This window comes from Phoxinus phoxinus (genome assembly GCF_949152265.1).
Source record: "Phoxinus phoxinus genome assembly, chromosome: 13".
In the NCBI taxonomy this organism is placed as follows: domain Eukaryota; kingdom Metazoa; phylum Chordata; class Actinopteri; order Cypriniformes; family Leuciscidae; genus Phoxinus; species Phoxinus phoxinus.
In genome coordinates, this window is record NC_136888.1 from 1,572,501 (window position 1) to 1,597,138 (window position 24,638).

Consider the following 24,638-nt stretch of genomic DNA (forward strand, 5'->3'; position numbering starts at 1 on the left):
AAAAACTATGTTTTTGCCTGCCGTGTCTCGCCTTAATGCACAAACAATCATCTTCATTAAAAGTAGAGAACCGAAACGGTCTTACCAGGGCTCTCTTATTTTGAAAAAAAAAACACAAAAATACTGACCCTTAAACTAAGTGTTTTGCCATTTTTGCACTTGTTATTAATGTATCTTTAAATGCAAAAAGAAATTTATTTAAAAAAATCTTTGTGTTAATTTGTTATGCATGTTTATTAAAAACAAGTTTTGTAATAACCAATTATTTCCGGACCTTTGACATTGATGAAAATTCAGATTTGGACCTTTGAATGTAGACTTTGAGAACCCCTGCTTTAGAGCAATAGACTTTATTTTTTTATTTTAATTTTAAAGTGAACTTAAAAGAAAGTTACAGAATTTTACTTTATTGTTATGAAAAATTTGCAAAAATACATATACATTTTCAAAAACATGTTTTACTCTAAAACTGTGAGAAAATCAAAGCTATACATATAAACAAGTTGTGTTCAAAATGTGAGTTTGATATCTCAGTAAATGAGCTTTCAGTGAGATGTTGTTCGGCTGCAGTACCAAACGCTTCCACTAGAGAAAACTCTCATCCATTTACAATGCGCTCATTTCTGACCGCGAGGAGCACAAGTGTGACTGTTATTTCAGGACCATTTAACCTGTTCCAATCATGTCCATGATTTATTTTTGTGTTCACACAGCAAGTGCCAAAACCTTTACCAAGTTTGAAGAAAAAGTCTAAAAAAAACAAATGTCAAATTTTTTGGTCGAAAATTGCCAAAGAGCACCTGGTCAAAATACTGGTTACAGTTTTCGTATTAATTTCTTTTGTTTTTGTTTTTCGTTCCTTGAACCGGTTAATGGCCCTGCAAGTAAACGGTCTGTATTACAATTAAAGCAAATTACAAACAATGTTATATTATATATATATATAATATATAATATAAATATATAATATTTTAAATGCATGAATGTTTTACCAGTCATTATTACATATGTGGGTCTTTAGCGACCCGGATCAATATTTAACACGGCTGGATCTCAAGATGTCGCTATGGTATAAAACTCCTGATATTAGAGCAACATTTACAAAATAATAAAATAAAGCGTATTTCGTTGCCTTTTCCATCTTCAAAGTGTTCAATTAGAGCTTTTCCCATCTCTGTCCTCATCAAGCTCATTTCCCAGAACATTCAGCATCTGCTCATATTCATCATCACAACCATGTTCGCAAAACTAGCGCTTTTAACGTCTTCAAGATCAATATTCGGATCGCCGACAGCTTCGTCACCAGGTCCGCCATCAGTGACACTAATATCTGATTGAGATAAAACCAGTCATTTCAGGTTTTGCTGATGATTCCTGTTTTCTGCCGGCTGTACCTATGAGTGAAACGTCACGTCATCATTGGGTATCAGACATCGCCACCTTGAGGAATAAAGCTGAATTGCACTTATTGAGTCAATTATTGCTGTGTATAAATAAATATACTTACACACCTCGGGTCACTAGCGTACTGAAGAGGATTAGGGCCAAGAAATAAAACCATCTTGAGATTAAAGTCATTATAATGCGAGATTAAATTTAGAGAAAAAAGTCGAAAAACAATGTTGAGAATAATTGTCATTGTGAGTCGTTGTAAATTTAATGAGTTTAGTCTCAACATTTTATTAGACTTTTTTTCTCGAAGTTTTTTCTTGAAACACAGCGACTTTATTCTCAAAATTGAATGAGTTTATTCTCAATGTTTTATTTCGACTTTTTTTTCTCAAAATGTAATGAGTTTAATCTCGAGATGGTTTTATTTTTTTATTATTGCTTGGCCCTAATCCTCTTCCGTACTAGCGACCCTATACGCTTACAACAAAAACAAAATTAGAAAACAGACGGTCTTTTATTTTTCTAGTTATATTGTTTATTATGACTATATTGATGAATACTTGGTGTGTGTGTGTGTGTGTGTGTGTGTGTGTGTGTGTGTGTGTGTGTGTAGGGACATCAAATCGCTGAACATCTTCCTCACTAAAACCAACCTGATCAAGCTGGGGGATTATGGGCTGGCCAAGAAGCTGGACTTGAATGACCCCATGGCGGAAACCGTGAGTTTGCTCAATGATGCAGGGTTATTATATTATTATATTGTGGTAATTGGTCCGGTCAGCTGGTTTATGATCTGAACAGCATCTCTGCACTCTAATAACTCACATCATGAGGTCTGTGTGAAGGACAATGACTTATTTTACTCTCATTGAGGTTCTTTATTTTTATATATTTTCCAATTTTTATTTTTTTTAAATGTCATTTAGCCCTGCCCCTGTTATTAAAAATGTTGCCTTGATAACTAGCTGACATAAAATAAGTTTTTTTTAAATATATTATATTATATTTTATATCAGTTATTTTAGTAATATAATTATTATATTAATATAATAATAACCCTGGTCCAGTTCTGTGTGCTTTATTTCATCATAATGACCATCAAGCTGTATATACAATAAATAAATAAATAAATAAATAAAACTAGACAAAAATGCTTAACTGCAATTTTTACTTTTTATAAGAATTGAATAATAAATAAATTGTGAAAATTGCATTAAAACTAGAATATTTTATTTTAAATCCAGTCGATAAAAATACTGTTAGGTCTTAAAACTCTGCAGTTTTGAGTTTTTATAAGCACTAAATAAGAAGTAATTTTAGTGAAGATTGAATTAACTAGAATATTTATTAACCTTAAAGGCCATCTTGCAGGTTTTTTTTTTTTCAAAATTAATATATAACCTTGTATGAAAATACCATATGAAAAGTAAATGCAGGATTTAAAATCGTTTTGCAAGACATAAGGGCACAAATTTAGTAGAAAACGTGACCGTTTCCTTGACCGTGTTGAAAAACCGCTTTTTTTCACCATCGCGTCATATTACGTCACATGAGGTAGTCGTTTGCCGCTGGGCTCTGCGTTGTGCGTTCGCTCAGTGCAGAGTACGTTGGTATTCAGTTGGAGCGGTCGTGATTCAGTGTGTTTTCGGTGGTTATTGTATTTCAATTAATCATCGTCGTGGTCAGAGGTGTAGTGGTAAAAAAAGAGGTGGGTAAACTATAAATTCTGGTGAACCACGACGTGGTCACCCGGTAAGGTGGGCCACTGCCTACCGCTGTATGTGTATCCTGATGACATCGCTATAGGCATCATTTGATGGTAGGCCTACTACCAAGGGTATCACTGGTTGTTCCCTCATCATAGGTCACACAATCACTATTCAATTCATACATTAATCTAAATTCTTGTTAAAAAGACTCAAGAAGGAATAATATGGTTGAAATCTATAAAGTTGACTAAATTACAAAACAGAGAGAACAAAAATATTTTTAACCCGTAATTACAAAACAAAAACGGTTGTTGTATTTTTAAAAGGCAAAATTTTAATTTGAACTGTAGGCTAGGCTACACCAAATGCTGCGCAAAAAAATTAATATTGACGAATTTTTGTTTATTAGGCTACTTGTTGCCCCTTAATTAAACATTTAAAATATTCACAAATTAATATAGATTTTGTTGTTGTTGATTTATTTTTCTGAGACAAAATTAGAACCTGGAAATGATATTATTCCCGCAGTACTGAATGAGAAGAGCCATATGTCTCTGGAACCACAGCCTACAGAAAGGTGATTTATAGGTGATTTAATAATAAATGTGTCTGAAAAAATAACGAGGCATTTTAATTGTTCATTAATAAACTATTGTTTTCTAAATCAGTGTCGGTTAAAAACATATCTCCATCTCCGCTGTTAAGCGGGTGCGCTTTTAGAGAGAAATGCACCTTTCATACGGATTACATAATCAGAATGTATTAGCTTTCGATTCGAATTTGTTCGTTTTGAAGTGGACATTTCAAGCTTTAGCCTACATATTTAGTTTCAGTTCTCGCGCTCCAGTTCACGGAGATCATGAAAGCGCGGCTGATTGTTTTATTTTATTTGACAAAAGCACAACGCTTTCTTGTTATTCCGAGTTTACACAAATAAAAGTAGTTGCGAATAATGTATTATTATTTTCTGTATGACCAGAAATTATAGAGTATTTTAAATTGTTTCACTGTTGATTAGTGTTCGCGCCCGTGCCATGCAGTGCGCGCTCACACTCCACTCTCGGATACGCGTCAAAATCTTGTGTTTATTTAATCTCGGCGACATGGAGTTATATGATGACGGCGATATGTGCACACTGTCCCGGCTCCTTCATCGGGTCGCCCGGTCCGCCGTCAGATTGTGTTTCGGCCGCGGGCGGGAAACATGACGGTCACGGATCCGTCAGAGTCAGAGATCAGAGTTTCCCTCGTTTGCCGCGCTAATTTGCATATAGTGGTGTCCCATTTCATAGGGAAAGATCTTCAACTCCACTTCCCTCGTTGAGGGGACTTACTTCTGAGGGCACTTAAAACCAAGTGGAAGTTTTAAGGGGGGAGAAATGGGACAGGGCCTTATTGTACTTCTGTTTTACAAAATGCATAAGCTACATGTAGCCTACCTGTCTTAATGTGCCTTGTCTTAATTTAATTAACATATCCTACATAAACTTGTAATGTAGCCTAATGCATTTATGTGTTTGTTATTAGTCTGCAGCCGACACTTATTATAGCCTAAATATAATATATTAAGTTCATTTCCAATCTGTACTCCGAATTTTAATGTATGTGTTGGCTGTTTCTACATATAAAGTTTTTATACAGTAAGACAGTTGTGATTGTGATTATTTTTGTATTCATTGTCACCAAATGGGGCCATTCAAAGCCTTTATAAAGTCCTTCTTCCTCTGGAAACTGTCTCCTAATGGCTGACATACACAACACATGCAGGTAAGGGTCTAAATAATAGCTTTACTTTTGCCTGATACATGATAATAATCTGTACAATATTGTGATCTGAGCATAGTGTTATACATATCGTCGGCTAACGTGAATAAATCTAAGCTAGTAACACTGTTCTCTCATCGAGACCCCTGCCCTGTTCTCCTCACACCACAGCTCAATGCGTCTCCTCTGACCGTTGTTCAGTCTAATCCTGGCCTGTCTACTATCTTGGCTTCATATTAGGCACATAATTATATGGCTGAGGTCCGTCATACGAGTAAACATTTAGGCTAGAATTTCCTCAGCGTCCGATCTGTCATTGCGATCCATTGCTTTCCTATTGTTTACTTTGACCGCTCTGCCTCATGATACGTCACTTCCGGTTTGGCGGTTTTCAAACGCGGAAGTAAAATTTTCTCACAAAAACGACTCCAGAAGCCTAAATAGCGTTTTATAAGTATATGTTCATATTTAAATATACTTCCTACATTATTTTTCTATACATTGGCTCACTGGGTACTCTAACCTGCAACATAGCCTTTAAATTCAGCTTATTTAAAATATTTAAGATACACAATAACCTGATATATGAAAATTCTGAAAACAGCACAATAAATTAATACTTTTAGTACACTTTACATACATTTAAGTGCATCTTGCTTGTTTCAAGAAGGACATTTTTTTGAAGTGTAAAAAAAAGGACCTTTCTTAATTAAGTTTGATTAAGAAAATTGAAATTTTGAATTTGAAATTATAATTTTTAGGGGTGATATTATTCTTAAAAATAGCACAACAACATGTTCAAAAACGTGCGCTTTATAGTTGTCACTTTCTGGTCAAATCTACATCAAAATGAGCTAAAATTCACTTGGCAAGACTGAAGAACACCAATCTTCTTAAATTAAGGTTTACAGTCTAGTGTGCAAAATGACACAGTGACCCAAATTTCAAAATGGTAATTGGTATTAATGGAAAGAGGAGACCATAAGCTTTCAAATGATATCCTAGTCAAGATATGGTTGTAAAGATATACACATTTGAATTATGGTCTGTCCTCTTTTTCCGATTGAAAACCTGAGAAAATCGCTTTTAAAGTTTTTTGCCCGTTTTTTTGTTGATATCTTTCAAAATCCATTGCATTTAAAGGGATAAACTATTTATTTTACAGCTTAATTTGACCAAAGACATTAATATATAACACGACATTTCTCGAAGTAATGATATTTAATCTTTCTGAGGAGATCTTGAGCTTGTTTACACAGAGCGCTGCGAGTCTGGCTGGACCAATCGCGTGCCGGCCAGTCGAAGTGGGGCTTCCCTTCGACAAATGATCAGCGTTTGTGTATTTCTAAGCTTTTTGATTGGTTCTATACAACGTGTAACACCATATTTGGAGAGCAGAGATAGTGAGGTTTAGGGGGAGACCGGGACACGCTCAGAGGAGATGAGAAAACAATGTTCATTTCCAGCGAATTCAGTAACATTTTGTAAACTTTAATAGTCATTTAAATACTTTTACTCAATTATCTGGACTACGAAACTTTGGGAGATTATTTTTGAATGTCTGTTCTTTGAAATTATGAAATTTGAAATTTGAAATTGTGGAAATTTTTCCACATAATCGGCCCATATCTTAAAATGGAGCAACGACTTCCGACTCATTTCGCCGGAGCGGGTCACAATATTATAAGAATTTTTATCTTTCATAGCAAAAAAAACCAGGACATATTTTTTAGAAATATGTTTCAAAGAGTTTTGCAGTGTAGGGTTAAAAAAACAAAACAAAAACGGTTAGGGTTAAATATTAAGTCATAAAAGTGCTAAATTAAAATAAATCCATAATTTTAATAGAGAAACAATCAAAATAAAGTGGTAAAAAATTTGAAATATTTTGTGGGTGACACTTTACAATAATGTTCCATTTGTTAACATTAACTAACAATGACAAATACTTCTTTAAGTTTCAAGTTTTTTTTAATTGTCATTCCATACACAGTTTTAAATTTTTACGGTCAAGATAAAAACATTAACCAATAAAACATTAGAAACTCGAGTGTATAAGCAGCTTGGTCAATAAAAAGCACAATAGCAATACAAAACGAGGAGACAATGCAAGAATAAAAACTATTAATAATAAATGAGGACATAAATAGTCACATATAAAGCGTGTGTTGTTCTTCTTCTGATGTCTTGTGTTCGCCAGTGTGTCGGGACTCCGTACTACATGTCTCCTGAGCTGTGTCAGGGGGTCAAGTACAACTTTAAATCCGACATCTGGGCGATGGGCTGTGTGTTGTTCGAGGTGCTGACCCTCAACAGGACCTTTGATGCCACGGTAACCGCCCCACACATGCACTCACACTCCTCCGTTAGACTGGACACCACTCAATCACACACCCGATGATGTGTTTCCCAGAATCCCCTGAACCTGTGTGTGAAGATCGTGCAGGGCAACTGGACGATGGACATCAACTCGGACATTTACGAGTCTGACCTCATCAAGATGGTGTACGAGTGCTTAGATCAGGTAGCTGGAAGTGCCACGGCTCACTGTGCCTGTCAATCATACCTGTAGTGATGTCATGATGTGTGTGTGTGTGTGTGTGTGTGTCGATGTTAAAGGACCCTGAGAAAAGGCCGACGGCGGAGCAGATTTTAGAGCGGCCCGTCATCTCTCGAGTCCGAGCGTGAGTCAATCCAGCGCACGTTTCACTTTAAACACATTACGCTCGCAATCCGAGACTCCGAGAGGATTTTCTTGTAATTCTAATTATTCCCAAAGTTTAGTAGTGAAAAGTTTTTGGTTTTTTTGCATTTATTTATTTATTTAGTTACATTTCTTTTTTATTCATTTATATTAATTTTATTTTAATTATTTATTTATATATATATATATATATAAAAAAAATAAGTTCATTTTCTTTATTTATTCATTTGTATTAAATTTTTATTGTATTTTAATATTTAATATTTGTTTATTCTGTTTTTATTTATATTGTATTTATCATTTTTATATTTTATTTTTTTTGGTTTTATTTGTTTATTGTTTAATGTTTATTTGTTTACTCTATTTGATTTATTACCATTTATATTGTATTTATTTTTATTTTATTTTGTAATAATTCCTATTATTCCCGAAGGTGATATTTATTTAATTAAATGTATTTATTTATTTTATTTATTGTGATTTCATTTATTAATTTGTTTGTCTATTTATTTTACACTTATTTACATTTTTATTTATTTATTTATATGAATTGTATTTAAATTATTTATTACATTTTTATTATTTTATTATTTTTTATTTTTTTGTCATTTGTTGATTTATTGTATTTTTAAGTTGAAATGTATTCATTTTAATATTTTTGTTTATTTTATTTATTACATTTTTATTTGCATTTCTATTTTTATTGTATTTATTTAGATACATTTATTTAAATATTTTATTTATGTAAAAAAAAAAAAAAAATATATATATATATATACTGTATATATAATTTTTTTATATGAAATGTATTTAAATTATTTATTTATTACATTTTTATAATTTTACTATTTTTCTTTTTTGTTGATTTATTGTAAGTTTAATTGTATTTATTTTGTTTATTTTAATTATTTATTCAAAACAATTATTTTTATTTATAATATTTATTTAGTCTAAAAAAAATAATAATAATACAATATATATATATATATATAATTTATTTGATTTGTTTATTCTGTTTTTTTATTTATATTGTATTCATTTACTTTAATTTATATTGAATGTGATTGTGTGTTGTTGAGCTGTGAGTTTTGCAGTGATTGAGGATGTGTGTGTGTGTGTGTGTGTGTTCAGAGAGCTGGAGGACAGGGTTGAGATGCTCAACTCCGCCAGCAGGAAACCCAAGTAAGTGACTCCTCATTCCCAGCAGCCTTTGCTCTCTCTGCAGCTGCAGTCTTGCTCTCCTCATCTGACAGTGCGTCTGCTAATGAGTGTGTCGCTGCTGTTGTCCCAGGCTGAGCGCGGCGACGGAGACGTCGGTGGCGGTGGTGACGACGCGCTCGCGGGAGGTGTACTTCTGGGGCGGGGGGAAGTTCACCCCGCAGAAGCTGGACATGTTTAAGGGCGGCAGCATCGCTCAGCACGTCTGCGCTGGAGAAACACACTTCGCAGTGGTCACTGTCGAGAAGGAGCTGTACACGTGGGCCGTAAGCTTCTCTAAACCAGTTGTGGCAGCCCTGATAATAACCCGGTGCTTTAGTGCATCATAATGCCTGCTTATCAAATACATAAATAGCTGGACCTGTGGTGTTGATTAAAGTTTCCCAGACTGACTAGGGTTAAAATCAAAAAGCGGTTAGGGTAAATCCAGCTTTTAATGTAGTTTATGTGTCTATGTGGTGTTATTAATCTGCTTTAACACACACCATGTGTAAGTTCATAAGTGGACAGCATTGCTGAGTATTTTCTGCTTAAAACTGCAGTGAACCAAAGACAGTCTCAAAAACACGGTTTGAAATCGCTGGTGTTTCTGACGTCACACACTACCTTGTAACCAATCAGATCAACGGTTTGAAATCGCTGGTGTTTCTGGTTCTGCTGAGTTTTGCTGTTCTTTTAAAGGGGTCATGACATGGGTTTTTTATTTTATTATTATGTTCCCTTAGGTGCAAATATAGTATTACTATAGTTTTTTTTACAAAAAACTTTTAAAATGTAGTGATTTATGACCTTTTCCCTGTTTCTCATCCTCTGATTCACAGTCTGTTCTGGGGGTGTTTCCCCTTTAAGAGTTCAGTGTTAACGCCCACTGTTATGATTGGCTAACGTCAGTGCCTATGCATCAATTATTAACGCCCCCAGCCAGAACCTGTGCGGATCAGCGTATTTAAAAAGTAGTTTAAAGTTTTAAATACATTACTTACAGTTTGCGTCGTCGTTGTTGAGCCCAGAATAGTCGGCACGGACTTATCTTTGAGCAACAGTTTTCTGGCAAAGCCAGCATCATTTTGGGATTTGTTCTCAAAACAGTCATCCTTCAAATGTATAGAACAAACGCTTAAACTAACACTGCCGTGACTGGGACGTCCGCAAAAAATAAAGTGCATCCATTTTTCCCTGACGACTGGATCTTTCGCAGCGTATTCACAGATGTTGTTTGTCCACAGCAGGAACAGCACATCTGCGGCATCGTCATTTCCCTGTACACAGACCCACTCGCTGTCCGTCGACTGAACACTTGTGAGGCGCGCGGCGCGCGGGCGTGACAACGATACGAAGTGAGCGTAGTTGTCTTGCGCTTAAAGCGTAGTTGTCTTGTGCCTGGAGGCGGTCTGTCTATATGCAAACGCTGGTACGTCACTTCGTACCGTGACGTCACTTCTTACCATGGATCCAGAACGAGCTGTATTTAGAGCTTGATTAAATAAATGATTCGTTTATAATGGGGAGGAAGTCTTAAGCTATGAAACTTGCAGGACGTTTTAATGGTACAAAGACCTCTTATATACCAAAAGATCAAGGCAAATTTGGTTTCTCATGTCATGACCCCTTTAATTCTGTCCCACCTTAGAATAACATTAAAACGGTGCATGTATTTCTAACAGACAATATGCCGTAAATGCATGACATCTAGGGCTGTAACGATACAGCAAACCCACGATTCGGTTCGTATCACGATTTTTGACCCACGATTCGGTTCGTATCACGATTTTTGACCCACGATTCGGTTCGTATCACGATTTTTTTTTATTGGATAATAAAAAATCCAATCGTGTTTTCGGTGCTGATGCAGTGGTGACGCGTTTATGTTGTAAGGGTGGCGCTGCCAATAAAGCACCTAAAAGCTGTCAAAGAACCGGTAAAAGTAATGATTATGAATATGTCAAATATAGCAAGGGGACATTTTAATTGTTTATTAATAAACTAGTGTTTTCTGTGTCGGCTGCAAAGATGAAGTTGACGATGCTGACTCGCGATATTCGCAGTAGTGAACGCGCATTTCGGATTACATAGTTTTCTTTCGTTTTGAATTGTTCTGTTTAAAAGTATGATCTCAAGCGTTCTGTAGATAATAGATGCATTTCTCAGGTCTGTGAGGCAAGTAGGCTGTGCTGAGTTTATGAGACAAGCTCCAGTTGATGCGCCGGCGCCTCCGTGTCGTGATATCTAGTCTGCTTTACTTATTATGTATTAAATCCAGGCAATTGGTTGATGAAACATTGATTAAAATTAAGATACAATTAATACAAGACGAAATTCACTTTAAAGAAAGGCTTTGTGCTTTCTGTTTGAAGTCTCTGAAAGTTTTAAAGCAGTCCGAGAACTGTCACGTCCATAACATTGTTTTTTCCTCATAAATGCGAACGAATGAATATTTTATGTTCTGTGGAGAGCATAGTAGCTTGGAGAGCTACATTAGTAGCCTAAGCTACATGACATAGTCTTTCAAAACATGACCTGCGTGAAAGAGAGAGAAAAATAATGCGTCACCGTAGGCCTATCTATATCGCGTACCGTTACAGCGCTAATGACATCCAATCAGAAGACCTCCTCTTTTCATCCACACACATGATGCCGTAGCAAATCACGCTACATTACTGCCGCTCTCGACTATACACACTTCTACTAGTGAGGGTTTAGCACTTACTCACACGGACTGTGCACAGATGTAAGACCCACACTCTCTGAGATACAGAAGCGTGTCCTGTGTGAGTTCTTGTTTTTAATGTTTGATGTTATTCTAGCAAGAATGCATTTTTTTCCCGAATATCCACTCGATTACTAATGAGACATTGATTTGATGCAACCGTTCTACATAAAGTGACATAGATATTAAACAGTATTGTTTGCTGTATTTTGCGGCGAATATAATTAATAAAAAAAAGATATAATATAAATATAATTAAAGCGAGAGCCACCGCAGAACTCAGCACAGCAGTGTCTGTGAACGAATCGAAGAGTCAATGATTCAGTGAATCGTTCATACAGCCGCTTGCTTCATTACTCAGTGACTCACTCCAGACAGTGACGAACGCCACCTACTGGCAGTTTTAGTTTATTTCAAACTAAAATATCACTTCGGTTTCGTATTTCCCTATTGAATTTTTATTTTATTTTAACTAACATTATCTCATAACATTATATATGGCGTTGTAATTGCATTCATGCCTTCATTAAAGCATCCGGAGAGTTTTATACTGCGTCAGTCAGAGTGATCCGTGTCAGATATATTGACAGATCCGGGTCGCTGAACACCTGAATATGCAAAAATGATCCACGAAACTTAAACGCATTTAAGGGTTAAGCTCTTTATTTTTTACTGAGCAGCTTATTAGCAAGTGAAACTAAATATCTCTGAGTATTATAGTTCTAGTTACCGACTCCTACTTCATGTAGTATTGCAGTACACTAAAACTATTAAAAAATTATTTTAAAAATAAAATAAACGTTAAATGAAATAAAATGTAAAAATGTCTTATTTTTTCCAGCAAGTTAATTTATTTTAACTTTATGTACTAAAATAACTAAACATAAAACTATATATACAAAAAAAAATGTAACCCTTTAGAACCTGAAGCTAAAATGGGTGTTTTTCACATATTTAGATGTTTTGACTGTAAAATTATAAAACAATGTGCTATCTTCATGTGCCAGGTGTCATCTTTTTCAGAAAAAGATTAGCTTTCAACAAACTACAGTTATTGACCATTATTGTGTGTGGTGAGTTTGTAAATAGAATTTAAATATACTAAAATAAAAAAAACGAGAATACATTTTGCGATTTTTATTTAGAAAAAAACAGAAAAATCACGAACAAAAGAAACTAACACTTTAAAGTTGAAAAATGAAGTATAATACAACTATACAAGTCTTTTTTGTGACATTGGGTTGCACAGTTTTCATTTAGGACACTTTTTTTCATACACATCGCACACATACAAATGCGTCCATTCATATTAGGCACACACACATGCACACACCACATGTAAAGATACGTGAAAAAGTAACGGCCATCCGCCTCCCAAGTTTCATTAAGAATCATCCCAATCCCCTCTTCTGCTGTCTACCACTTCTGTCATCATTTATTTGTTTGTGTCTTTTATTATTTTATGCAATCCAGAACACTCTAACCCGCCGCGCTTCAAATCTCTCTGTTGCATTCGGTTCTAAAGGGTTAAACTATTTATAAAAACTATAATAGTATTTCAATGATACTGAAATAACAGTGGTTTGAGTCCCAATCCCATTCATTCAAAATAAAGAAACAATTAAATAAAATGGAGCTAAAAATCAGAGCAGAATAAAGTAGAAATGAAAACAAACAACAGCAAATAAAAAATCTGAAAATGAAATGCAAAACTAAGAAACAGATTGACGGCCTGTTGAGTGCTGGGAACGAAGAGTGTTGGGATCTGATCGTGTGTGTGTGTGTGTGTGTGTGTGTGTGTGTGTGTGTGCGCAGAGTGTTCAGGGAGGAGCTAAGATGGTGGGTCAGCTGGGTCACGGAGACCAGGCCTCGTACCGCCAGCCCCGGCGCGTGGAGCGTCTGCAGGGCAAAGCCATCCGTCAGGTGTCCTGCGGGGCCGACTTCACCGCCTGCGTCACCGGTGAGCGCAACACACACACTCTCACATCTCAGAGGACCCGTCACCGGTGAGCGCAACACACACACTCTCACATCTCAGAGGACCCGTCACCGGTGAGCGCAACACACACTCTCTCAGAGGACCGTTGCTGTCACAGGTTTGGGGTCACGGAAAGAAATTAATCAATTTATTCAGCTAGGATATATTAAATTGATCAAACGTGACAGTAATGACATTTATAATGTAGCAAAATATTTATATTTCAAATAAAAGCTTTTCTTTTGAACTTTCTATTTATCAATAAATCCTGAAAAATAAAATGTATGACGGTTTCCACAAAAATATGAAGCAGCACAACTGTTTTCAACATCGATAATAATCACAAATGTTTCTTGAGCAGCAAATCATCATATTATTATTTCTAAAGCATCATGTGACACTGAAGACTGGAGTAATGATGCTGAAAATTCAGCTTTTCATATTCAGTTATTTTAATAATGATGGTCAGTTTACTTCATTATTATTCCTCCCCAATGGGAGTCTATGAACGTAACATGAGAAAATAATGAGAATTGGCACACTTGTAGTGATGGTAATGAATAGTAATCTGACCAACGTTGTCGTCTCTAGGACCAACTCTATAGCGCCACCACAAGTTCAAAGATTAACTTTTCAAACGGTCATACGTTTGAACCCTATGTTCCAGATAAATGAAGCGTACTACACCTGATTCCTCTCATGCGGATCACATTGGCTACACTTCCATCATTATTATGTAAATTGGCTCAAATGATCTTCAGACAGAGCCTTATAGAAATGACTGTACAGATGTTTTTAATTCATATTTGTTCAAAAGTTATGATGTTGCAAACGTAACCCTTGTGCTGTGTTGAAAACCCTGTGGGAAGTTGTTAGACTCTGGGTGAGTAAAGTCCAATGCAATAACATTAACTAGCATTTTCGGCTATGGGAAACTCATCTCTGGGTCAAAATGACCCGAACACAACAATGTTGACCCAAAATTGGTTCATAGGCTGTATATATCGGCAAAACTTTGATCAGTCGAAAACAATACTTGGTATGCTTCACCGAAGCCGTAATCTGAGGGTACGTGTAAAATTTGGGAACAGCGCCACCTACAGGTCGTGAGAGCTGAGAATTTTTGCTCATGAATTTGCTGTCTATGGATTCTTTATGTCATGCCAAATCCGTGGATATTTTAGCCAGGATCGGATGAAACATCGGTCTGCCATTTTGTTCTTCCCTGTGATATGGCAAACGTGTTTCTTCTGTCAGGTCTGTGGCACATTGTTATACGCAGCAAGCCCGAACCTGTCAGGTGGAGGTTTCGATGCCCAGAACGCATGAGGTGCAATCACTTCTTCTGTGCAAGGATTTCTTATCTACTGAAACTTCTTTGAAAGAGATTTTTTCTGTGTTTCATCAGCAGAACAATCCAAAAACACACTAAACAACAGCACAACACACTGATGAGTTCTGTGTCCAGCCGTTTTTAGGGGGGCTTCAGCCTTTTGTGATTAAGTGTAGGCTACACAAATTCGTGTTCGCTTCAGTCTTGTTATAATCAGATTTAGCGCGTTCTTCCAGTCGCCGAGCAGAGAGCACGTCAGAAACAGAGGACAGGGTGTGTGTGTGTGTGTGTGTGTGTGTGTGTGTTCATCTGAGCCTCATTGGTCTGTCACTGCTCGTCAATGTCAGAATATTAGAGATGACTAATTAAATCAAAGTAGGAAGAGCGACTCGACGCTTCAGTTTACGGTCAAGTGCGAGATAAGATGTAAGTAGCTAAACTAAACAGTTCATATTTGACAGTTTTTTTAGGTCATAAATGTTAAACGAATGACAAAAATAATCAGGCAAACGAATAAACTTTTGTCTAATTTTGAAAATATAGGCCTATGTAACGTGACTCATGTAATGTATAATTAGTTTACTGTCATTGTGAGGGGACAAGACGCATTAACAAAGCCGTTTTCATCATGTTAGGCACAAGATTAATAATGAATGTGTACATATTGAGAAGTAAAAAAGTTCAGCTTTAGGAGGGGAAGAGACCGAGCGAGAAAGGAGACTGAGAGAAAAAGAAAGAGTGATGGAGATGAGGAGAGAGCAGGTACTGACAAATTATCTACTGGTCGGTCTATAGCCCTGTGTTAGGCATAAGATCAATAATGAATGTGTGCATATTGTGAATTAATTTAATGAACTTAGTTACCTAGCTTTCCTAGTCGCTTTCAGTAAATGAACAAATGATTCAGAAATCAACCGATCATCAGTTGACCCTGAGTTTACTTTCTTCACTGACAGACAAAAATGAAAAGCCTGCAGGCAAAGCTCAGCTCTAGTAGGGGAAGAGACAGAGCAAGAGAAAAAGAGTGAGATGCTGATGAGGAGAGAAAAATAATCAGCTGCGTGACATGGTTTTAAAGCTGCTGTTATCCAATTCGCCTTTGGCTAAGCCACGCCCTAGAATGTAGATTGACCAATCACAGCGCAGCCAAGAACGAGCTCCACAGAGGGTCCGACACTTCTTCACGGCGCTCCATTGACTTTAACACCGGCGTCTCATATGTTTGGTCTCGGCAGGCTATTACCGTCGTAGTTTTATCAGAAATATGGTTAAGCGTTGTGCCTGGGGCGTTTGTAACACAGATACGCGTTTCCCAGAGAGGTTGGAGGGGTGTCCGTTTTTTCCCTTCCCAAAACCGAAGTCAAATCCTGACAAGTGTCGTCTTTGGATTAAACTGTGTGGACGTCCTCAGTCAGCGAAACCCCTCAAGATCAACAACACACTTTTGTCTATAAGATTCATTTAGCTTTTAACCTTACTGTGAAGTTATACTAGTTAGACAGTTTTATGCTGGTTTAGGTCATGATTTCGGTTCTCTCCCCTAATTGTTGATACGCTAGCACACGCTGCTAATAAACACAACTTTATACTCGCGTAGTCCGTTTGCTTTGTAATAACGATTATAGAAGTGAATAGAGACCCAGCTCTGCATGAACAGTGTTGCTCCTGATATTGTGAGTCCCAGCCTCCGTCTCCATTAGGATATGATGCGGTGGTTCATGCGTTATGCTTTTGCCTCTATTTGGATCTTGTTGTTGCTTGCGTTTCTCCGGTATGTCTTGAATATAGCCTTCGAACGCACACTGAGCCCCTTTTGCCTACTTCTATCGGACACTTTATTTGCTGCTTTATAAAAGTTTGATAAAAGTTCAGCAGGAAGAGCGTCACAGCATAAGCCATGCTGATACCAAACCAGAGCCCAGATGAAGTTGACGGACGTAGCAATAGTAACTAAGGGGGGCGGGGCTTAGCCAAAGGTGAATTATTGTGGCCTTCAGATAAATAAAAAATGTCCACGTCGTCATTCCAAATTTGTCGTCATTTCCCCTAACTAGCCTACCTCACATTCGGGACCTCAGTGATCATAAAACCCTGACATATGCATGTTAATGACACTAGTTAATAGTGAGCATTAGACCCTAAACCTTTTATTATTATTATTTTTTAATCATGCCCTCATTGTGGGCTGAGCCCCCCCTAAAATAAAAATCCTAGAATTGCCCCGGTGTCCATCCCTCACAGCCTCAATGTCATTCCCGTTCAGAAATCAGAAATGGCGCTGATGTGAATGTCTATTGTTGTGTTAGTGTGATTCCTTTATTATCCGGGTAAGCGCTGTACTAATCTTTCTTCCTCTTGGATTAGAAATGTGTTTTTGTTCATTCTGAGTTCATTATCATCTGATCTTCTGAACCTGAATCTGTTCTTCTGGCTTGCTTGACCCCGCATCGCTGCTTGCAGCTATATTATTTCACAATATAACAGTTTTTACTGTTTTTTTGTTTGTTTGTTTTTTTGTCAAAGAAATGTAGTCTTGGTGAGCATAAAAGACTTCTTTGTAAAACATTAAGAAATCTTACCGACCCCAAAATTTTGAACACTAGTGTATATCAATATATAAATATAGAAATGATCGGGGGCCAAGCGCAAAGAGCATCAGACCAACTGCAATTATGAACAATTAAAGACATTTAAAGATGATTTTAGGTAAAATGGCTGAAAAATCATAAATACAGGCACTAGTAATGTTCAAATCACCGTTGACCAATAGGTGGCGCTGTGACCAAATTGATGTGGAGTGGTGAGAGTGAGGTGACAATAACACATGCAAAGTTTGGTTGTCTCAACATGAAATCCATAACTTTTTGCCAGCATATTCTGAAGATGATATGATTCAATTTTGGTAAAAATCAGACAAACAGTCTAGGAGTTTAAAAAATAGGTTTTAAAAGAAAATCAAAATGGCAGACAGGAAGTTCGGCCAAAAAGGGCACATTTGGTATCGATGTTCTCAGCATGAACCAAGGAATCTATTAAGACCAGTCTCATTACAATAAGCTAATTTATTCGAAAGCTATTAGCATTTTTAAATGTCATCATAACTGTCTTGAAGCGTTTTGAGTACCTTCAGGGCGCGGTGCCGATGGCACATACTGAGGTTTGTAATGATACACTAATGCATTGGTAAAATATAGCAATTTATGTCAATGCTGTATTGTAGTCGGTTGCAATTTCACGTTTTGTTTAATTATAGCGCCACCATGTGGCACAGTTCCACCGCTTTTTGTGTGTCCCTTACATGTGTGTGTCAAATTGGGTGATATCTCATTTTGTTTAGGAGACCATTATAAGTATGAAGTATGAGTACATAAAAAATAGCCCACACCTGACTTTTATTGCATTTATTTGAGTTAGAGACTCCACATTTGTGATGGTGACAGTTCAGACTGTCCTCCATCTGTATGCCAAATTTCATAACTTTCCCACAAGCGGTTCTATGGGCTTCCATAGACTTCCAGAGCGGAAGAAATGGAATAGGAACGCCAGCGATTACAATAGGTGCTAAATATAACATAATCAAGTCAATACAAAATAGACATGATGTGTTTGTAGAGACACTGGGAGGAGCGAGAGACGTGTGGGTTCGTTGTCCAGTACTGACGCGCGTGTGCTCTCTCGCGTTCCTCTGACAGACGAGGACCAGATGTACATGTTCGGCTCGGACTACTACGGCTGCCTGGGCGTGGAGAACGAGCACGGCGCGGAGGTGCTGGAGCCGGTGCTGCTGGAGTTCTTCCAGGAGCGGCCCGTCAGACAGGTGTCCTGCGGGGACAATCACGTGGTGGCGCTGACCCAGAGCGGGGACATCTACTCCTGGGGCTGCGGAGAGCACGGTGAGCGCGGCACATGACCTCACTCACTGACTTCCTGTGACATCACTGCTGTTGAGCGCGTCACCTGACCACTGACTTCCTGTGACATCACTGCTGTTGAGTGGCACTGACGGCGTTTCCCTCCGCAGGTCGGCTGGGCTTGGACTGCGAGGATGATTTCTCCTCTCCAATGCAAGTGAGAGAAGCTTCACTCATGTTTCACCGTTGCCCTCGAATCAAGAATCCTTCATTAACATGATCTAACAATGAAAAACACACCTAAAGTATTCATAACTCTCAGTTAAGGTTCACTTCAACATTTACTAATACGTTATTAAAATCAAAAGTTGTATCTGGAAATATAATTTCATGAACCTGAGCTGACATGAGCTAACAGGGTTCGTACAGGGATCTGGAAGTGCTTGAGTTGGACTTTTTGAAATGCAAGTCTTGGAAAACCCTTGAAAACTATCATATTTATGAAAAGGTACTTAAAGTGCTTATATGAAATTAGTGTTACATTTTTTCCATGATACACAATATTTTCATGCAAGATTAACGCTGCAGCCTGTCTGATATATATATATATTAAATTTCTCATGGCTATAAGCATGATATTGCTCATATAAATATCCAAGTATGTGATCCAGCTTTCATTCTTCAGCTTAATCATATATTCATAAAAAATAAATCAGTTTGAATAAGGAAAGTGATATCTTTAGTGTCCTTTCAGTGGTTAGAGCTGCCACAGTCAGCGCATGTGCTGCACTTTACTAGAATATTTTTATTTATCCGTTTACCTTTTTTAGAATTTGAAAGTTAATAAAGATATATATAAGAGAAATCTCTGATTGTAGTCCTTGAAAACCCAAAAAAGTAGTCCTGGAATTTAATTTTACAGTATCTGTACGAACCCTGTGAACAGCTGTGTTTATGACCGACTGTTAACAAAGATCCCAGAATGCTGTAGTGTAGTATGGCTCACTGTGTGCCTGACGGCAGGTGGACGTTCCTAAAGGCGGGATCATCACCTCGGTGTTCTGCGGCAGCGACGGCACCTTCTTCCTCACCGATTCTGGGAAGGTCTTAGCCTGCGGGAACAACGAGCTCAACAAACTGGGGCTGAATCTGGGCATCACGGGCATCAAAAACCACACGGGAGAGGTACGTCCAGCACTATTCAGCAGATATAGTGACCCGAAGAGATCAGTGTGATTCACATGAGGTGGAAAACACGGATTGAATCACGCAATCCAGTCACAAAGTTTTTATTTTGGCTGTATAAATCAAACGTACAGCTGCACACTTAGTCAAATCAAGTCTGTGGATATTAAAGCAGATAGTTGACCCCAAAATTAACAATCGTTCACTCATTCTCCTGTCGATCCAAACCCGCAAGTCTTTCGTTCATCTTCGGAACACAAATGAAAATATTTTGAAGAATGTCGGTAACCAGACAGTTAACTGGTCCCATTGACCTCCATAGTAGGGAAAAAAAATACTATGGAAGTCAATGGGACCAGTTAACAGTTTGGTTACCGACATTCTTCAAAATATCTTCCTTTGTGTTCAGCAGAAGAAAGACATTCATACAGGTTTGAAACAACTTGAGGGTGAGTATATGATGAGAATTTTCATTTTAAAGTGAAGTATCCCTTTAACTGTTAAAATCCAGAGAAATGACAATGTAAACCCCCGACTTTGTTAAATGAGTGTGTTGCTGATGTAGTGTTTTGATTGTGAGCTGTGTGTGTGCAGAGTTATCAAGAGATCCCGTACACCACCACACTCTCGCTGGTCCGGCTGCTCTCGCGCTTCAAGATCCACTTCATCTCTCCGGGAAAGGCCCACACCGGTGCCATAGACGGTGCGTTTGCTCACACACACACACACACACACACACACACACACACACACACAGACACACGCACACACACACACACACGCACACACTGCTCTTACTGTGCGCCGCCTCGTAACCCAGGCTCATGGTGTGTTCCAAATAATGGTGTTTAAAGGGATAGTTCACTTTGAAATTAAATGTTGGTATGTTTTATCTTACCTGAAGTGCATCAAGATGTCGGTGTCTTTGTCTCTGCAGTAGTTTCAGTTTTGATATTTTTAGGTCAAACCGTTCTTGTCTGTCAGTCATATAATGCAGGTCTATAGGCACTGTCTCCAAAAGCATGCAGAGAAAAGTCCAAATTAAACAATTCCCCATCGTAAGTGCACATTGATGGCCTAAGACACGAAACAAGCGGTTTGTGTGATAAAACGAACAGTATTTATATAGTTTTTATCTCTTTTACACAACCACGTCCATCTGATCTGTTTACGTAGTCTGCGCAAGCGCCGGAAGTGATCTCTCTCGCGCGTGTACGTCACTCATTGTTTACACCAGAGCCGATGCACAGAACAGAGATTGTAGGACGGCTAATAGAAAGGGTACTAGTTTGCGCTTATCCGGGATGTTTAAACCGATGTAAAAAAAATACATTTACGTAAGCTCGGGCAAACTCTGAAAACTCAACACTCCCGGAGCATTCCGGCGCTCTACGGTTTGACCTAAAAATCTCAAAATTGAAACTACTGCGGAGACAACGACCTACATCTTGGATGCACTTCAGGTAAGATAAAACATACCAACATTTAATTTCAAAGTGAACTATCCCTTTAAAAAACAACACACACTTTCCTTTAGTCCTGCCTCGTGTGTGGCCTCTGCTCTGAGCAATGCCTGAACTCTGTGTTTTGACTCTTGTGTTGTTTTTGCCTCTTCATGACGACTCGCTGTATTCCTCATGTGTGACCCTGGATCACAGAACCAGTCTGGAGTCGCACGGGTATATCTGTGGCAATAGCCAAACATCATGAGGATATTAAGATCATGTTCCATGAAGATATTTAGTAAATGTCCTACCGTAAATATATAAAACATGTATTTTTGTGAGTGAGTGCAGCACAATCGTGAACATAAATGCACAACTTTAAAGGAGATTTTCTCAATGTTTACATTTTGTTGCTCCTCAGATTCCAGATTTTCAATAGTTGTGTCTCGACCAAATATTGTCCTATCCTAACACACCACACATCACTGGAGAGATTATTTATTCAGCTTATTCAGTGGATGTTAGAGAACATGTTTCACAGATGTACTGTATGATTGATTATTGATTATAGTTATAGTATTGATTATATTATTTATTCAGCTTTCAGATGATGTATAAATCTCAGTTTAAGAATATGGCCCCATGTGACTGGTGTTGTGGTGCAGGGTCACACTTGTGAGTCTCGTTGGACGGAGGCGTCTGCTAAATGTCTGGATGTGTGTGTCTGTGCAGAGCGCGGGCGGCTGGTGACCTTCGGCTGTAATAAGTACGGGCAGCTGGGGGTGAAGGACTTCCGGAAGCACCAGGGGGTGAAGGTGCTGGTGGGGGCCTTCGGGGGGAAGGCGGTGAGCAAGGTGTCGTGCGGAGACGGCTTCACCATCGCCGCCACTGAGGGTGAGGACACTGCGGCACTTCACGTCTGTGTGTTTAGTGTTTCGTATATTGTGTGTGTGTGTGTGTGTGTCTGTCTGCAGCCTCGGTGTAGAGTCTGTGTAGTGTGTTTGTAGCGTCTGTGCAGTGTGTGTGTGTGTGTGTTTTCGTGTGTGTGTGTGTGTTTTCGTGTGTGTGTGTGTGTCTGTCTGTAGCCTCGGTGTAGAGTCTGTGTAGTGTGTTTGTAGCGTCTGTGCAGTGTGTGTGTGTGTGTGTTTTCGTGTGTGTGTGTCTGTCTGTAGCCTCGGTGTAGAGTCTGTGTAGTGTGTTTGTAGCGTCTGTGCAGTGTGTGTGTGTGTGTGTGTGTGTGTGTGTTTTCGTGTGTGTGTGTGTGTGTGTGTTTTCGTGTGTGTGTGTGTGTGTGTCTGTCTGTAGCCTCGGTGTAGTGTCTGTGTAGTGTGTTTGTAGCATGTGTGTGTGTGTCTGTCTGTAGCCTCGGTGTAGAGTCTGTGTAGTGTGTTTGTAGCGTCTGTGCAGTGTGTGTGTGTGTGTTTTCGTGTGTGTGTGTGTGTCTGTCTGTAGCCTCGGTGTAGAGTCTGTGTAGTGTGTTTGTAGCGTCTGTGCAGTGTGTGTGTGTTTTCGTGTGTGTGTGTGTGTCTGTCTGTAGCCTCGGTGTAGAGTCTGTGTAGTGTGTTTGTAGCGTCTGTGCAGTGTGTGTGTGTGTGTGTGTTTTCGTGTGTGTGTGTGTGTGTGTTTTCGTGTGTGTGTGTGTGTGTGTGTGTCTGTCTGTAGCCTCGGTGTAGTGTCTGTGTAGTGTGTTTGTAGCATGTGTGTGTGTGTCTGTCTGTAGCCTCGGTGTAGAGTCTGTGTAGTGTGTTTGTAGCATGTGTGTGTGTGTCTGTCTGTAGCCTCGGTGTAGAGTCTGTGTAGTGTGTTTGTAGCGTCTGTGCAGTGTGTGTGTGTGTGTGTGTTTTCGTGTGTGTGTGTGTGTGTGTGTGTGTCTGTCTGTAGCCTCGGTGTAGAGTCTGTGTAGTGTGTTTGTAGCGTCTGTGCAGTGTGTGTGTGTGTGTGTGTGTTTTCGTGTGTGTGTGTGTGTCTGTCTGTAGCCTCGGTGTAGAGTCTGTGTAGTGTGTTTGTAGCGTCTGTGCAGTGTGTGTGTGTGTGTGTGTGTGTGTGTGTGTGTTTTCGTGTGTGTGTGTGTGTGTGTGTCTGTCTGTAGCCTCGGTGTAGTGTCTGTGTAGTGTGTTTGTAGCGTGTGTGTGTGTGTGTGTGTGTGTGTGTGTCTGTAGCCTCGGTGTAGAGTCTGTGTAGTGTGTTTGTAGCGTCTGTGCAGTGTGTGTGTGTGTGTGTTTTCGTGTGTGTGTGTGTGTCTGTCTGTAGCCTCGGTGTAGAGTCTGTGTAGTGTGTTTGTAGCGTCTGTGCAGTGTGTGTGTGTGTGTGTGTGTGTGTGTGTTTTCGTGTGTGTGTGTGTGTGTCTGTCTGTAGCCTCGGTGTAGAGTCTGTGTAGTGTGTTTGTAGCGTCTGTGCAGTGTGTGTGTGTGTGTTTTCGTGTGTGTGTGTGTGTCTGTCTGCAGCCTCGGTGTAGAGTCTGTGTAGTGTGTTTGTAGCGTCTGTGCAGTGTGTGTGTGTGTGTTTTCGTGTGTGTGTGTGTGTGTGTGTCTGTCTGTAGCCTCGGTGTAGAGTCTGTGTAGTGTGTTTGTAGCGTCTGTGCAGTGTGTGTGTGTGTGTGTGTGTTTTCGTGTGTGTGTGCGTGTGTGTGTGTCTGTCTGCAGCCTCGGTGTAGAGTCTGTGTAGTGTGTTTGTAGCGTCTGTGCAGTGTGTGTGTGTGTGTGTTTTCGTGTGTGTGTGTGTGTGTGTCTGTCTGTAGCCTCGGTGTAGAGTCTGTGTAGTGTGTTTGTAGCGTCTGTGCAGTGTGTGTGTGTGTGTGTGTGTGTTTTCGTGTGTGTGTGTGTGTGTGTGTTTTCGTGTGTGTGTGTGTGTCTGTCTGTAGCCTCGGTGTAGAGTCTGTGTAGTGTGTTTGTAGCGTCTGTGCAGTGTGTGTGTGTGTGTGTTTTCGTGTGTGTGTGTCTGTCTGTAGCCTCGGTGTAGAGTCTGTGTAGTGTGTTTGTAGCGTCTGTGCAGTGTGTGTGTGTGTTTTCGTGTGTGTGTGTGTGTGTGTGTGTTTTCGTGTGTGTGTGTGTGTGTCTGTCTGTAGCCTCGGTGTAGTGTCTGTGTAGTGTGTTTGTAGCATGTGTGTGTGTGTCTGTCTGTAGCCTCGGTGTAGAGTCTGTGTAGTGTGTTTGTAGCGTCTGTGCAGTGTGTGTGTGTGTGTGTGTGTGTGTGTTTTCGTGTGTGTGTGTGTGTGTTTTCGTGTGTGTGTGTGTGTGTGTGTCTGTCTGTAGCCTCGGTGTAGTGTCTGTGTAGTGTGTTTGTAGCATGTGTGTGTGTGTCTGTCTGTAGCCTCGGTGTAGAGTCTGTGTAGTGTGTTTGTAGCGTCTGTGCA

At 38.9% G+C, this 24,638-nt stretch overlaps 1 protein-coding gene across 1 annotated transcript in view; it reads left to right on the forward strand.

The window, feature by feature from the left end:
* Positions 1–24,638, forward strand: part of nek9 (NIMA related kinase 9) — a 60,094-nt gene that overhangs the window by 12,324 nt on the left and 23,132 nt on the right. The window contains exons 5-16 of the mRNA XM_079633029.1: positions 2,006–2,111; positions 7,066–7,197; positions 7,279–7,389; positions 7,485–7,549; positions 8,701–8,751; positions 8,861–9,053; positions 13,310–13,454; positions 18,498–18,698; positions 18,827–18,873; positions 19,680–19,841; positions 20,436–20,544; positions 22,019–22,180. Of these exons, the coding sequence (XP_079489155.1) occupies positions 2,006–2,111; positions 7,066–7,197; positions 7,279–7,389; positions 7,485–7,549; positions 8,701–8,751; positions 8,861–9,053; positions 13,310–13,454; positions 18,498–18,698; positions 18,827–18,873; positions 19,680–19,841; positions 20,436–20,544; positions 22,019–22,180 (1,484 nt within the window). The remainder of the gene's footprint in view (positions 1–2,005; positions 2,112–7,065; positions 7,198–7,278; positions 7,390–7,484; positions 7,550–8,700; positions 8,752–8,860; positions 9,054–13,309; positions 13,455–18,497; positions 18,699–18,826; positions 18,874–19,679; positions 19,842–20,435; positions 20,545–22,018; positions 22,181–24,638) is intronic.